This window comes from Astyanax mexicanus, chromosome 5 (assembly GCF_023375975.1).
Source record: "Astyanax mexicanus isolate ESR-SI-001 chromosome 5, AstMex3_surface, whole genome shotgun sequence".
Taxonomy (NCBI): Eukaryota; Metazoa; Chordata; class Actinopteri; order Characiformes; family Acestrorhamphidae; genus Astyanax; species Astyanax mexicanus.
Genome location: NC_064412.1, coordinates 30,017,563 through 30,034,821, shown reverse-complemented (window position 1 = coordinate 30,034,821; position 17,259 = coordinate 30,017,563). Strand labels below are relative to the sequence as shown.

At 37.8% G+C, this 17,259-nt stretch overlaps 1 protein-coding gene across 1 annotated transcript in view; it reads left to right on the top strand.

Moving 5' to 3' along the window:
• The window catches only part of LOC103045147 (phosphatidylinositol transfer protein cytoplasmic 1), a 116,064-nt gene extending 101,709 nt beyond the window's left edge, over positions 1-14,355 (top strand). The window contains exons 8-10 of the mRNA XM_007252127.4: positions 820-975; positions 1,730-1,793; positions 5,686-14,355. Of these exons, the coding sequence (XP_007252189.1) occupies positions 820-975; positions 1,730-1,793; positions 5,686-6,008 (543 nt within the window). The 3' untranslated portion in view covers positions 6,009-14,355. The remainder of the gene's footprint in view (positions 1-819; positions 976-1,729; positions 1,794-5,685) is intronic.
• The last annotated feature ends 2,904 nt before the right edge of the window (positions 14,356-17,259 follow it).

The window sequence follows — 17,259 nt, the reverse complement described above, 5'->3', positions numbered from 1 at the left end:
ATGAACTTTTGACAAACTTTTGACTAGTTTCTGATGACATCTGCCTGTATTTTCAGTGATCAATATGTTCTCTCACCTAAACACAGATCTAGATAAATGTTTTAGATGTTTTCTTTATCTCTGAAGAACCTTTTTAAAGTAAAAAATGTCAATAGAAATAAAGTATCTTCATTCATTTAAATGTTAATCACTCTTCCTCCACTATATTACATCATATCACAAACGGCCACAGCAACCTAGCTATTAGGAGTCAGATCTTCACGATAGGGTTAAATTTTGCTAATCGGATCATAAACGGCCACAGTAACATATATTTTAGGGGTCAGATCTTCATGTTTGGGTTAAATGTTGCTGATCGGATCATAAAAGGCCACAGCAACCTAGCTGTTAGGTGGAGGAGAGTCACTAGTGTTGTAAAGATGATAGTGAGTGATGGTAAGAGTAGAGTATAGGGGAAGGGAAAGGGCCCAATATGTAACCCCAGATGTTTGGTGCAGGATTTATCATCTTTCTGTATTTTGTTACTTACAAAAAAACATTGTTCTTTATGTCAGCAGAAGAGGTTCTTCTATAGGATCACTCAAATAACCATTTGAAGCACCATTATTATTAAGAATGTATTAAACCTTACATCCAGATGGTCTACACTAACAATACACAAAGTCATGGGACAGAAACCAGTATGGTGCCATGTGGCATTTGTCATGTCCCATGACATAACTGTATACTGACTTGTGGGATATGTGTCATCTGTCCAGAAACTATGACACCTTTTCGCACAAATCCCGACAGTATATGTTCTGTTTTGTTGAAATGCAGGACCTGCGCTATTTTAAATCAGAGAAGACATCTCGCGGCGCGCTGCAGGAGGGGTGGCGGGACACACAGGAGCCCATCATGTGCTCCTACAAACTTGTTACTGTCAAGTTTGAGGTGTGGGGCCTTCAGACACGTGTTGAGCAGTTTGTGCACAAGGTATAAAACAATTAAGACATTTCTTCTTATTATTATTATTATTATTAATATTATTATTAGGGGTGTGACGAGATCTCGTGGCACGTGACGATATTTCTCGTCAAGCTTAAACCTGTCTCGCGGGGGAAAAAAACAGTTTAGTGTGGACTTTTTAAGAGGGATCTGGCAACACAGTAGCAATAGCAGTGAGTGTTGTGGCTGAGCAGTGAGAGCAGCTCTCAGCAGAAGAGGAAAATTCTGTTATGATTATGCATGGTTAAATTACAAGAGATTTAGGAGAAAAAAAACACAAACCATAGTCTTAATATGACTGGTTGTGGTTTGCACTTATTGTTTGCACTATATAAGACCTAGAAAAGTTTTATTTTTATTTTTTATTCTTATTCTTGTTTCTATTTCTTATAAAATCAATGTGTGAGAGAAACCAGTCTGTTAATTGTCTGTTAATATGATTTTGTCAAATAAAACTCTAGTTTCAAGCCTTTTTTCATTTTTGACGTTTTCTTTAAAATGTTATTTTTAAATCTTGTCTCGTCACGTCTCGTTCTCTTGAACCCAGTATTGTGTCTCGTCACACCCCTAATTATTATTATATACATATTGTGTTTCTAAATAAGGCTTGATGGCACTATAATCATGTTATCCACGACATAGTCCTTCTTTAATTTTTTATTTTTTTTTTCTTTCCAACCGTCTTTATGACTCTCTTCTTACACCTCATTTATTTTATTTTATTTTTACTTCCTCCTGCAAGGTGGTGCGGGACGTGCTGTTGCTGGGCCACAGGCAGGCCTTTGCCTGGGTGGATGAATGGATTGGTATGTTTAAATCAGACCTGCATGTGCTGGTCAGGCTGTTATCTCTTCATGCTGGTAGATGTGCTGTGTGCTGTCTAGTGCTATGGACACTATCTGTGGTTCCCTGCTTGTGCCTGCTTTATTTTGGATTCAGTCTTAGAGCTTCATTCTATTTTACTTTTTTGTTATTAGATATTTATAGTAGTAGCTGATTTCCTGTGTGTGTGTGAGCGCGCACTGTTCACTGAAGTCTCTGTCCCTCTGGGCCCAATAATCATGTTAAAGGTCCATTAAATCTGCTCTGAGAGAGAGAGTGGCTTTTTAGAGCAAAATTTGTACATGAATAGGCTTTTTTAGATCATGTGTTTCAATAACACAGGCCTACTCCAGGAGCTTTTTGTGATGAACAAGAGAAAAGGGGCATTGTTTCAGATACAGGCAGTCTGCACTCACGTAGTCTGTTATAGTAAAAAAAAAACTGTTTATTTAAAATGGTAATGACTCGAGACAAGACAAGACAACAAAACAAAGCCATGTGCTAAAGAGCATATGAGAGGGGAAACAAACAGGCTAGAGAAGATATGGAAACAGACTAGACCAAAAAAAACAGGACAGACCAGAGACCAAGAAAAGAAGAAACAAGACACATACGGCTAAAGTGTAACAGAAATGCTTCAAGTCTGAATCGCAATATTCCTATATGTGAAACAAATGACTTGGCTCTTAACATAATGCAGCAGATCAGTAAAAGTAAAGGCCTGTTGAGTCCGATTGAGACCAAGAAAAGGCTTGCTCTTATTTTCTATCTTTTTTTTTGTTATCAAATGTGTTAAAAAGCCACATAATTATTTAGCATTTTTTTCCACAAAGAACCTAATAATCACTTGTGTGAAGGAGGGAGATAAAAAATTAGCAAAAGCACACAGGGAGCAGAGAAAAGGAGTTAGAAATGTTTGAGGGCTATGGAGTTTTTAGCCCTGTTTACAAAACATAGAAGGCAAAAATGTGTGAGAGTCAGTGTAAATTTAGTGAATGACCTTAATTAATGACCTAAAGAGGATTTGTTGATAATGTCTGTGAAATAGAATGTTTTCTATTCTTCTTTTATTTGGAATTGCTTTTTGTGAGCATGATGTAACAGGGCTGGGTAATATAATTAAAAAAGTATCACAATATTTGAAGACACTTTCTTGATAAACATAAAATGTGCTGCATATCATCCAATTAAACAGGACTTTTAAAATATCTACATTGCATTGCATTTAACACAAATCACATTTATCACAATACTGTAATCGAACATTGTCATATTGCCCAGCCCTATGATGGAAGTTGTTGTCTGTTTGAAGCCTTGATATTTTTTTGTTTTGGTTTGTTTGTTTTGCTTGGAATGTTAACCTTTTTATGGGAAAGTCACTGTTCCCTATCTTTAGATTTGGCATCCCTTTGCCCGATTCTCATCTTGGTTCTCTTCCTCCTACCTGTCCTGACCCTGCTCGACTAACCTCTCAGCTAGCTTTCACGCTGATGCCTCAGCCCAGCCCCTCAAGTTTCAAAAGGCTAGATCTAACCCCCTCGCTCCCTCACCTCTGCGTGTCACATCCACCTAAGTCCCTGCACTCGCCCCTCCTGGTACGACCCCTAACCTGCTAGCTCTCAGACTAACCCCTAACGCTACCGTGCCCACACTCAGTGTCCGTAACCGAAGATACCCATGGTTTTCGCTCCCTTCGTTCCCTCCCTTTTTGCAGATATGACTTTGGACGACGTTCGGGAGTACGAGAGGCAAATGCATGAGAAAACCAACATTAAAGTTTGCCATGAGCAGCAAGAAAATTCCACCAAATCATCTCCATCTCCGGATGGCTTAGGAACCCTTGACAAAGTCAGCGTATGTGTCGATTTCTTTTTAAATATCCTCTACTTCCATGAGGTCTGCCCTTTAGCTCTTACTGACACTTTCTGTATCCCAAGGATTCCTCTTATTCACTTTAATACACCTCAGTTAAAAAGCGTGCACCAAGATTTTACTCATGAACTCATGAACAGTCCCCAACAATCAGCCACATTCATGTATATAACCTGCATTTAAAGTATTGACTGAAGCATGTACAGATTGTAACATGATTTCCTTTGTTCAAGATGACTGAGATTCCCCAGTACCAGGCACCAAGCACCAGTTTGATGTCAGAAAGACATTTGAGTTGAATATCAGGCTGACATTCATTGTTGGCCCATTGCAACAAGGCAAGCAAACCAATTCATTGCCTAGCTGGCCTGGAGCTCCAGGTCAACACCTAGTTATGAGTTGAATGCAACAAAAAAAACTGTGTGAGTGACCCTTAAACCCCCTTAAGTACAAGTAAAGTACACTGTTTTCGGAATGCCCCTCAAGGAGGCTCCACCCACTAGTTGCTGACAGTAGCCAGCCAGCCAGGTTCTTGATTCTTGCAGCCAGCAAAATATGAAGCTTCAGCAGTTATGAAGCTTAAGTTATCCATCAGCAAACCAAAAAAGAAAGGAGAAAAAGGCATTTTGCTTGGGGCCCCACAAATTTTTTACTGACAAGTAAATATAGTCCTACTATATAAGGCCTAATTCTTTCTAACCAAAAAAAATATGACAATGTCTGCTGACATCATTTTTTTACATCAAATTGCCGCTGTTCACAATGTTGTCCTGAACTTAAATTTTATTCACCATTTATCACAACCTACGAACCAGATTACAACATCTGTCAATGTTGGTGGCCAGCTGGGTGTTCTCAACTTTTCGTTTGTTTGCTGTTTGGTTTGAGAAGGCTAATAATGGTGAGCTTTTACTACTGTGACTTTTTGCAGCATCCCCATGATTATAACAGTGATTCGCTTACAGTAATACAACACTAAATCCAATGAAGTTGGGACGTTGTGTTAAACATAAATAAAAACAGAATACGATTATTTGCTAATTCTTTTTAACTATAATTAATGGAATGTGCTACAAAGACAAGATATTTAATGTTCAAACGAATAAACTTTACTCAGGAATTTGATGCCTGAACACATTCCAAAGAAGTTGGAACAGGGGCATCTTTACCACTGTGTTACATCATCTTTCCATGTAACAATAAACGTTTAGGACCTGAGGACACTAATTGTTGAAGCTTTATAGGTGGAATTCTTTACATTATTACTTGATGTACTATTTCAGTTGCTAAACTGTTTGGGGTCTTCGTTGTCGTATTTAGCACTTTATAATGCGCCCCACTTTTTCAGTGGGAGACAGGTCTGGACTGTAGGCAGGTCAGTCTAGTATCCATACTCTTTTACCATGAAGCCACGCCTTTGTAACACATGCAGAATGTGGCTTGACATTGTCTTACTGAAAGAAGCAGGACGTCCCTGAAAAAGATGTTTCTTGGATGGAAGCATATGTTGCCCTAAAACCTTTCAGCATTAATGGTGCTTAACAGATGTGCAAGTTACCCATGCCATGGGCAGTAACACACTCCCATACCATCAGAAATGCTGGCTTTTAAACTGTGTTCTGAGAACAATTTTGACAGTCCTTTTCCTCCTCTTTGGCCTCAAGGACACGACATACATGACTTCCAAAAATAATTTGAAATGTGGACCCATCAGACCACACAACACTTTTCCACTTTGCTTCAGTCCATCTTACATGAACTCAGGCCCAGGAAAAGCTGTCCCGAGTGAATACTTGCAAAAACCAATAAAGTGTACCCCTTTGAACATTAAATATCTTGTCTTTGAATTGTATTCAATTGAGTATAGTTTGAAAAGAATTTGCAAATCATCAAATTTCGTTTTTTCAAATTTATGATTTACACAATGTCCCAACTTCATTGGAATTGGAGTTGTAAACCAAGTAGTATATTTAATGACTCATTGTGCTTTCTTTCTTTTTTAAGACATGACAATGGATGAGGTAAGAGAGTTTGAGCGTACGATCCAGGAGGCCACCAACCAGAAGATCGGAATGTTCCCTCCATCCATTTCCATTGGGGAGACTCCGCTCTCGTCTCTGGCTCCCAACGGTCCGGCTAGCGCCCCATCCACCCCACTGTACACTGACGCCCCAGAGTTCCTCTCCGTTCCCAAAGACCGCCCTCGCAAGAAATCCGCCCCAGAAACCCTCACTCTGCCTGAACCCATCCAATCAGAGTCCACTGCTGCCTCCGATCCCGCAGATAATCACTCCTCCCTCAGCCCCGAGCACACTCAGACGGAGTGATTTGAGACCCACCTCCTCATGACTTTTTTCCTGCTATAAGGATCATCTAAACACAGTTCATCTGCCTTCCTCATTCCACATATTCCTGTAATAATGGTGGACTCCATTATTACTAGAGTATCTTAGCAGATCTGATCTCTGACCCTGTAAATGGGCTTCCTGCCTTGACTCAACAGTTTCTAATTTTTCTGTTTTAAAAGTACCAATAATGTTGTATTGCTACATTGCTACAGTTATCAGTAATGTTTGATTTTGGCATGAAGGTCACTTGTAGAGACCTTGTAGCTGTTTTTACTTTTCCCTTCTTTTTACTATGAAATCATCACAATCAATTAGGAGACTATCCACATGTGGCCTAAATATGGTTGCCTTTTACAATTCCAAAGCAGACATCCCAAGCACAGCTATGGGTTAGGGTGAATTGTCATTTTACAAAATATCATCTCACTCCTCACTTGTAGCCATATCAATTACAATCTGTTACAATCATCAGACAGAAAGTATCTTCAGAGTATCTCACTCACTTTTTGCAGTCAGAGATGCACACATGCAACACCAGACCAATCAAACTGCTTCTCAGGACTTTAGAGGTCCCAGCCTTTCAAATGCTATGGCAGGACATAAAGGCCCAATCCTGTTTCTCATTTTTACCCCTACCTGTTGTTTTCCCCCTGTGAACTGAGTTACAAGAGGTAAAAAGTGGTTAAAATCCTCCCACTAAGAAAATAGCGAGCCCTCTATAAATATGATAAATTGTCAAAATAAAGAAATTAAAAAGAACACTTCTTAATGAGCAGGATACTAGCAGTGCTCTATAGACAAAACTGCCACTCTATCAGCAGTGGAGCAGTAAACAACTTTGCTGCTGTGCTTTAGTCACATTTAGAAAATTGGATCTCTTTTTTTTCGTCCACTGAAATTTATAGGATGAACGAGAGCCAGTGCTAAAATTTGTTTGTTTTATGTTTTCTGTTCCATCTTAAATGCATCAGTCCCAGTAACTGCTGCAGTACTGTTAAAGGTGGAACTGGAAATGTAGGTTTCTGGCTACAGAGACATAATACTAGCGATTTTCATGCTTAATAATACTTTGAAACTACGCTAAACTAAGATAATGCAATGGTTATAGAATTTTTTAAAGCTCACCTTCCGTCGTTTTTTCTTTCATTTTAAAATGTCTAGTTGTGGTCTCTAGTATGAATGAATGACATGTGAGCCGTTTTTGTAAAAAAAAAGTGCTCAGGTGTCTCTGTATAGCTCTTTTTTAATGGACTGTTTTAGGGGTGTGTCCAAAATGACCGGATTCCAGCTTTGCTCATGAATATTCATACATGCAAACAGCATGCAAATATCTCTCCTCTGATTGGCTAGGAGCACTGCGACGCCCCTCCGCCGCTCTGCCGCTCACTGCCTCCCACCTCCTAACTGATGAGCGGTGATGTTGCGTCGCTTCAGCTCCGCCTCTGGGAGTTTCTCGAGCCAAGGTGGGCTGGTCTGTGAGTTTCTGCCTACGTAGGCAGAAAGATAATTCAAAATTCACCCGTTTTTCGGAGGGGGGGAGGGGGGATTTCTTTGCTTAGCTCCTGCAGACAATGGGGGCTGCAAAACAGTTTAATGTGCAGGTGTACACATTCAACTCGGAGAGACCTACTGTATTCCACAAAAAACAAGAAAAATCGGATTTTCGCGGAAGGTGAGCTTTAACAAAGATATAAGCAGTCCTATTGCCAGAGATTTTTAATGTGTGCCTCTGAAAAATCTTAGTTTGGAGATGCCATGCAGTCCTAACACTTTACCCTACCCCTCTTTCCCAACAAGAATTACCGTATTTTTTGGACTATAAGGCGCACATAAAATCCTTTAATTTTCCCAAAAATCGCCAGTGCGCCTTTAATCTGTTGCACTTTATGGATGAATTCTACCAATCAGTTATTAAGGAGCAGTAACGCCACTCTGCTGAAGTGCAACATTATAAGGGTGAGTTTTCAGTGAAGTTTCTTCAGAGCTAAGGCTGGGTGCAGCAGCATTAGAATTAGCCGTTCAGATGCGAGTATATTGGACTGTAGTCTCCTGGGAGGAACTGCTAGCTGATAGCACCCTGGGTTACTGGAACCCGTTCCTCAGGCTAGCACAATTGTGCGGCATTTACGCCCCGCTAAGACGAAATATTGAAAATCTAAGCTTACAGTAAATAAACTGAAGCGCAAATAAATAATAACTATTATCGCTTAATGCGCCTTATAATCTATAAGTGCACCTTATAGTTCGAAAAATATGGTAAAAAAAAAACCTACTTCTTTCTATATTTGAGCATGAAAAACATAGGGGTAGAGCTAAGTCATAGGGGCAAGGGGTGGAATGGGATTGGGCGAAAAAAAGATCTCAGACTTTCTAAATGTACAGCAGCCCAGGTTTCCAGCCAGGATACCTGACCTGAGCATTTCAGACCCTATAGGAATAAGCCAATCCAACTTTTCAGACTCTGATATCTGATGATATGATATGCTCTGTTCAGGCATGTGTGTTTGTTTTATTAAACTTCTTATACATAACCTACGTAATGTAAATATAAGGAGGCTAATATACAGTAGTGCACAGGCATGGTCAACCACCAAAACTCAGTTTAGGACTGAGCCTTTTTAAATGTTTCTGTAGAAGAATCCTTAAACAATATTGCACCATTGCACCCAGTTCTAAAGCTATTCGATGTGACTAAGGAAATAAGCATATTGAATGTGGATCCGTCCATATCTGATTCATTTAATAAGGTCTATGGCTGCGTCCAGAAACTTTTGCTGCTCCTCCTCTCCTACTCCTCCTTTCCTACTCCTCCTCTCCTACCCCGGAAGAAGGTGGAGGAATCGAGGAGTGGAGAGGAGGAGGAGGAATGGAGGGAAGGAGCTGTAATTGGGGAAATGGGACAGCTGATCACTTTTAGATAGAATGTTGACTACCGATGAACTGAGCCAATCACAACGCTCACTTTCAGCACATGCCGGAAACTGCCCAGCCAATCACAGCTTCTGGATAAAGCTACACACACAAAAATAAATACGAGAGATCAATAAACACAATTCCACATTTTAGAGATCAAGCTTCAAAGTACAGCCTGATGAGCCATTGATGAAGGATGCATATGTAAATATTAAATTATTTTAATAGTAAAATATGATTTAATCGAATTTAATAAAACAAATAACAACTATTAATTAATGATTAATTTAATAATAAATATATTATTTTGCATACATTTTGAAGTGAAAAATATTAGATTAAACAGCATCAATGGAACATTACTATCACACAGCTAAATATTCAAATAAAATCCTGCTTACTCCCAGGCATTTTGGACGCATTTCTCTGGCAAGATATATATAAATCTATATATATAAATCAAAATATGGGATCATTTTTACTGAGCATACAGCTTATATGAACTAAAAAGTATATTACTGCTTTACTGGCTCTTTAGTTAGACAAGGAACCTAGTTAATTAATATGTTTATGACGTATATTTGTGCGTTCCCTTCTCCATTCCCACGAGCTCTGTGGGCGTGGATGCAGTGATGTCATTCAAAAATCCCTAAAAGTCTTCCGGAGTAGGAAGCTTTTATGTTCCCTCCGTTGGAAGCCTCCTAGAGGAGAATTTTAAGCGGCTTCTTTCGTCTCCTACGGTATTCGGACAGGCGGTAAGATGGCGTCAAGAAATCAGTTTCCGGGTCACGGAGGAGAGGAGGAGGATCGGTAGGAAAAAGGAGACACTTTTGGGGTTTCTGGACGCAGCCATTGTTAGCTATTATTATTGATGCCAATAATAATAGCCGGGGCACAAAATTTAAATTTATATGCCTCTGTGGACTGACACAGCAAACGAATAAAAGCACCTCCTGTTGTTTCTTGTTAGATTATAGAAACAGCACAACTGACAATCGAATGATTAATGATCAGCTTCACAAATTTAATCTGAATGGAAAAGTACTTTGTATAAACCCATAGGGTAGAAAATCATTAGGGATCATGGATTACAGTATATTTCAGGGCATAATCAGTCTTGCATACCATTCATTTCTTTGACATTAAAATTTTTTTTTTCTAAGATCAGGGTCAGTGGGTTAAGATGTTTTAGGGGAATTTGTCCACATTGCTGAGAGGAGATTATTACTGTCTGCATGTATGAAGAAAATCAAAGTAGCCTTATGAGCCTAACCGTCGCTGATGTCTCTGGATGCCTGATGACTTTGCTTCCAACTTTCAGAATAATACCAGATATACTTGCACAAGTAAATATGTATAAAAAATAGACTTTACATTTTTCAGACTTTTTTCAGCTTAGCAAGTTTGTGCACATTCTTAACTCGAGGGAAATCCTTAAGGGGTGGAGCTTGACCCAAGAGAGCATCCATGTTTTTGGCTACATTCTTTTAAAGCTTAGTGAAGTAGCTGCTCTTTCTCCTTGAAATCAATTGTAGATGGGGTGTATTACAAGCTGCATGGACTGTTCACAGGCTAAAGCCATGTGCATATGCATTTAAGAGGCAGGGATTGCTGGCGAATGCAAGGTGGATTAGATGGTTTTATAAAAACTAAAGTGCATCAAAATTGAAACTGAGCATGCTTTGATTGAAACAGTGGCTCCAACAGTGCCTCTGCATGCAAGTGTAAATAAATAAATAGACAAACCAAGTAAATATGTCTGTATACCAAAATCTCTAACTTTTTAATGGTTTAAATCTTAGTTTAAGTTCTTGTTAGATGGTTCGCCTTTTTGTGCTGTTTTTGTATCTTAGTTGTTTTGTTTTTTTAATGATTAGTAGAATTATATTTAGTGTTATTTTTCAGTAGTTGTAAATTGACTGCTGTGTTTTAAATCAGTCTGAAGCACCTTGAATGAGATATTCAAACTTGAGCCCAGAGCCATTTTTGACATAAAAAGAAAGAAAAAAGGAAAAAAAAAAAACAGAAAACAAAACTTGACCATGCTGCTACTCGAGTCCTTACAGCTGCGTTAGTATTCCTCAGCCAAATTCTCTAATACAGAGAATGGTTCAGTCTTTTTGTTCTGATAATCAAGTTTAGTTTAGCCACTTTCGACTTTCGAATTTGTCAACAGGATTAAAACCTACATGTCTTTGGATTTTTATTCTCGCTATACAGTCATGTAGTCATGAAAGAAATTGTGACACCCAATTAAAACCTTTTCTACACTGCCTGGCCAAAAAAAAAATCGCCACAGAGTCCAGATCTTAACCTCATTGAGAATCTTTGGGATGTGCTGGAGAAGGGCTGCTTTGTGCAGTGGTCAGACTTTACCATCATCAATGCTGCTGAAAAATTAATGCAACACTGGATTGAAATAAATCTTGTGACTATGCAGAAGCTAAAGGTGATCCAACAAGATTTTAGAGTGTGAGGCAATTTTTTTTTTTTACCAGGCAGAGTATTTTTTTAACAAGTTGATTAATATGGACACTTGAACAAAACTGAAAGATGCAAGTGACATAACTAAACAGAAAACTGTGGGAAAAAGTTACACACCTACATTTTTTACTACTAAAAATGTTTAAAATTAGAATCAATTGCAGCACATAGTTATAATGGATTTTGGAGTCCGTTTTAGTGAAACGGGATTCACTCTAAAGAAGTTTGTGGATGCAGAAGAGAGTGAGACATTATTTAAAAAGATCTCAGAACAATTCTAAATTAGCCATTATATTGTTCTCTACATCAGGCCGTCCTAACAAGTTCAGCCCAAGAAGAATTGTACAACTGTCCTGAAACGTCGTTGCAGGACATACAGGGGGCTCACTTGCTAATCAAAGTTATTGAGGTACCTGTATCCAGTCGTGAATCTTGATCACCTTCAGCATTCTTGTTTTTGTTTTTTATTCAAATGTCCATATTTATTTATATGTTACAAGTTTTTATTGGGGTTCCAGTTTCAGGAATGGGTTCATACCAACCAAGAGAGAGCACGGCCAGCTGGGCACAAGACATTGTAGTGATTACAACTTGTTGCAGTAGGTCTACCACAAACCCAGCTGGCCAGAAACAACATTGTCTAATCTGGACTTTAAAAACTGCAGTACATTATCTGAACCCCCAGTGTATTAAAATAGCACCTGGAATTTCAACAGATACAATCTAACTTACATGGCACTGCATATGTACCTTTGCACCACAATCCCAGGGATATGTTTCTATTGAAGGCCGTTGTGCTTCTTTCTTAAATGGGCTTTGTAAATATGGTATTTTTTTGTTTGTTTGGGTGGGAGGGAGGGGTTGCTGTGGGAATTTCGATTTGCTATGTGAACGTAAAGTGGAAGAATTTGGAGTAGATCTCCTGTGCAGAGTTGTGAAGATATTTTTTGTTTGTTTGTTAATTGAACGATTGTTATATCACCTTTTTTGCTTAAAATAGTCATTTTCTGTTGAATTGCAGATGCTGTTATATATCGCTATGATGCACAGAACGATTCATGAAAGTGAGCCAGATTCATTCTTATATTGACTAGCTTTGCTCTTCTTTTATCTGTTTGAATTATTATTAAACATATTTTCCTTTTGTTTTAAAAACAAGCAAGACAAGTTATGAAATATAAGTGTTGTCATTTTGTAGTTTATTTTGTAAATTCTTGTGAACAGTGCTTGCAGTTGATTTCTCTGTTATGTTGCATATCAGCTTCGCTCTTTTCTTTCCTCCGTGGCCAGATTTTGTCTAGTTTGAGCTGCACCTTTAAGGCCAGTGCTGTTCACAACATGATTCAACTAATCTAATCAGCTCTGTTACAGATCTTAAATTGTAAAGAGAACTATTGAAAGGGGGGGGGGGGGGTATCAACAGCTGGCATTTCACAAGTTTAGTATCTTTAAATACGGCATTTGCCCTTTATTTTTTCTGAACATTTTATGACAAATGGACCAAGAGTTGTGGTCCAAAAATACTCTTCTGGTCACTTTTTCTTCTCCGATGTTTTAGAGCTTAATCTTATGATACACAGTCTGTGCAGTGTGCTGTGAACTGGCACATTGGTACAGTTACTGATAAAGCTATATATTAAAATACTGTTTTAATATAATATGTTGCATATTGTAAGTTTTCTTGCTTAATGCACATTCTTAGCCCAGATCTGATTTGTCTGACATGATGGATCACATTCACATTAATGTGAATGGCCCATGTTTGTTTTTAGTTTGTTTTGGGGCATTTTCACACCTTTTTCAGAATTTTAAATCTGGTTAAATCTGACTCTAGTTCTTTTTGGCTCTTTTTGCTAAAGGGCAGGACTTTATTGCAAAATAAACAATGGGTTAAGCATTACGAGAACTCCTAATCATATTTCAGCTCGTGGTTGTTCTCATTAAATAACATCTCTGGCCTGGATTTTTCCTTGTGTGAAAACAAACCAAACTAATGGTAAAATGCAATGGTAATTTGCACCAGCAACTGAACTATAGGTGTAAAAACGCCCTGACAACATACCCTAAAGTGCCCCATGTGTCCAAAGCCAAATCAATTTTACTATGTGAATAAAACAAATCAGGCACAACAGCTGCTGAACTGACAGCACAACTGGCACCTTTTTTTTCCATGAAGATAGTTTAAGTCTTGCTGGAGACTGAACTGCAAAGAGATCTGGCCATTAGGTTTAATTGGCCACAACGTATGAAAAAAAAAGTTCAGAATTAATTTGATAATTTGAAGTATCTTTTTTCTATTTTTTTAAAGCAAATTGATTTGTGCCTAATAATGTGAACAGTATGGATTTAAGTCATGATGAAAAAAAAAATACCCAAACCTCAGGTTACATCATTTTTCCTGAGTTTCAAACTGGTAATAACAACAAAGCTTGAAAATTCTACTCAGTAGCCTGTAGTTTTGGTATGTTAATAAATAAAAATCCTACAGCCATAAGAACAGATTCCCAATATTGTTTGATTTCTGTAAGAAATTTAAATATTTAAGCATTCTCAGGCAATTGAAATGCTGTTAGTTGCACTTATGTGATTCATTTTAAATAAAGGTTAGTTTTCTAGTGGTCCTCAACATTTTCACACTTAGGGATAGATTTCTTTAGTGTTGTTTTTAAAAGCAAGCCCTGAGAAAGAGGACCAAGCTTTTCATTTCTCATGAAGCTGTAGCTGGTAATGATGTCATGTTGATATAGTTTCTTTGTCAACTACAAAGTGCCATCCTTTTTGGACTAACAAATGGCCTCTCTGGGTTCCTGTACTCTGGTGTATTTTTACGGACCTTAACTATTATTTTGTTCTGATTCATTGTAATTATTGTTTCTCTATTGATTCTCTTTTCTTAATTCTTGTAGCGAATAAAATTTACTTGCTCTTATATTTTTCGTTTTATCTTTGACTTATTGTGTGAATGGATGAGTGGTGATTTAAAAACAGTCAAAGTGATGTTTGTGAAAGGTTAAGTTTTTGCATGAATAGTTAAAAATGGTTAAAATGGATAAAACCTGATCCTTAGCTCAATAAAAAAACAACTCCAGTTAATTAAAAACAACACAGATTTTACACTAAACAGATTTGTAATTGAACACATATATAAACTGTCATATTATGGACAGTAGTAAAATATCCAGCAATCAGTCCTTACATTAAAACTACCTTCCTAATGCCACCAAAACAACTTTGATCAGGTTTTAAAGGGAGAAGTGGTCACCACCTACCAAACATGCTCTCCAAATCAAGGACAGACAACTGTTCACGGGTCATGCTCATAGAGGGCATATCTTACAAGTTACAGAACTTAAAATGTCTGCCCCTTCTCACAAGAGAGAACCCTAAATCCCCCAAATCCCAAAACGTACAGACATCGGCGTTAGGAAGGTATTTTCTTTTCATGTAAAGTTGATGTTGGCAAAGATTCCATGACAGTAATATATATACACTGAAACATTTTACCTATAAATTATCAAATTCTCACCTTTTAAACTGATGTATCTGCGAGTTTTAGAGAGAATATTGTAATACTCTTCACATCAGAAGTGCTTGTTGCTGGGGAAGCATATAGCAACACAGTTGTCAACACCATGAACCTAATCCTTGCGTAAAAGCGCCTGCCGTGCGTAACAACGTATTCCCGTACGTAAAAGCACGTGCCGTGCGTAAAAGCGCATTCCGTGCATAAAAACGAGCACCTTGAGTAAAAATGTGTTTCACTGCGAGTTATACTGTGTATGCCTAACCGTTGGCTTGAAGACTATTAACATCATCTAATTTAGGTTTAAAATGTATAGAATATAGAAACACATTATGGTTTGGGTAAATTAACAGTAAAAAAAATATTCCAGGTAAAAAAAAATAAATAAATAAAATAAAACTGTTCAGTGATTGTTACATGTTAATTCAATGCAACAGCTGTATAAAAACATTTTACAGAGAGTTTCAGTTAAAACAATTCCCTCCAAACACATACCCAAATAAACTACCTACAACTATAAACCTTTCAATTTGTTTACTAAGAAATAGTTTTAACCTTATAGCTCCTAATCTTCAATTATTTAAGACAGCCACGCTTTCCGCACCACACAGCAAATTCTGTTTTTTTGGAATAACCTCCCTGAGAGTTAATATCAACTCATTTTAAGTGTATATGTGTGACCATGGAATACACTCTATGATGGAGTTAAAGTAACTCTTTTCTGGGGGTTGACCTTTTAACTCTGTTCAGGAGTTAGATCTGAACTGTTGTGGGAGTTAAAATATTTATCCCATCTACAATAAAATACAGATCTCAGCTGGACTTAATTTTACCATAAACTCCATAGTGTTAACAAATTGCAAAAATATGTGTTATTAAACTAATATTATTTAAAAAAAACACACATTGTAATGTTTTAAAGCCCTGGAACATTTAGGAGTAAAATGCCAACAAAAAGCTTAATTACTTATTGTAATAACAATCTCATACTCAGCAAGCTTATGCCAGGGTATATTTTTTCATTGCATGGCAACTTTAATTCTGCATTGCAGTTCTCAGTGCATTATCAGCACTTTGTCACACTTAACAGTGCTGAAGATGATAACTTGCTCTTATTTTTAACTCCAGATTTTTTAACTCCAGAAATTTGCTGTGCACAACCCCAAACACACGAACATTTGAATCAATTTGAAGACTATATGGGTTAGCTAGTGTTAAACCAGCAACCGTTTAACATGTCACCACATTTAATATAATTTACGTTAGCCTCATTAACTAAAAACATACTAGAGTTTTATCTAAATGACAAAACAAAAAAGTTAACTATATACTTTTTACTTAAATTATTCCCCACTGTTGGCCAAACAATGGGTAACTAACTGGCTTTTTTATTTAACCTAGGTAACGTTAGCTAGCTAGCATTAGGTTGTTCCCTATTAGTTTTGTGAAGCTTAACATTTTAAAGCATTTTTGCGTGCCTGCGTGCGTCTGTCTGCCTGCCTATTTGTTTATTGTATTTATTATGTACTTGTCATTGCTTTGTTTTTAATTCATATTAATATGTACTTATTAATCTGTGTTATTTCAGTTTAGCTAAATAACATCATGTGTTAATGGTTGCTAGGAGGATAAGTTCTCTCACCCGTGCTGCCCGGCGCGCTCCTCTTTCTATGCAGCTGGGAAGAGGGTTACCAGATCCTGCAGAAAATATCCAGCAAAAATGTTTAAATCCATCCTTTAGAAGCGTACTCTTTGTTGTTAACTCATACTGTTTTAAAGTGTTGTGTTTCTAATGGCATTATTAACAGTAGTATTGCTCTTGCTTTATAATTAAAAGTAGCCCAAAAACCTGGAGACCTTTGAATTTTCACCGGAAACCATAGTTTTAAACATGCTCAATCCAAACCTGGCAACGCTGTCTTGAGATTTCCTTACTAACGACCTGCAGCTGAGTGTAATCGGGGAGAGGTGGGCGAAAGGACAACTCCGACTTTCTTAGTGCACAGAAGAGGTAGTCATGTGTTTCTTCATAGATTTTGGGATTTTAGTCCAAGCATTCTGTGCAGGTGTTTACGCTCAGCCACGCTTTTACACATGGCACCCGCTTTTACGCACATGCTTTTTTTTACTTATGGCACGCGCTTTTTGGAATGCGTTTTTGCTCAGCACGCGCTTTTACGCACGGAATGGCCTTCTACACAAGGCACGCGCTTTAACGCACATAATGAACTTTTACGCACATAATGCACTTTTTTGCACAGTACGTATTTTTACGCATGACACGCGCTTTTACGCACGGCACACATGCGC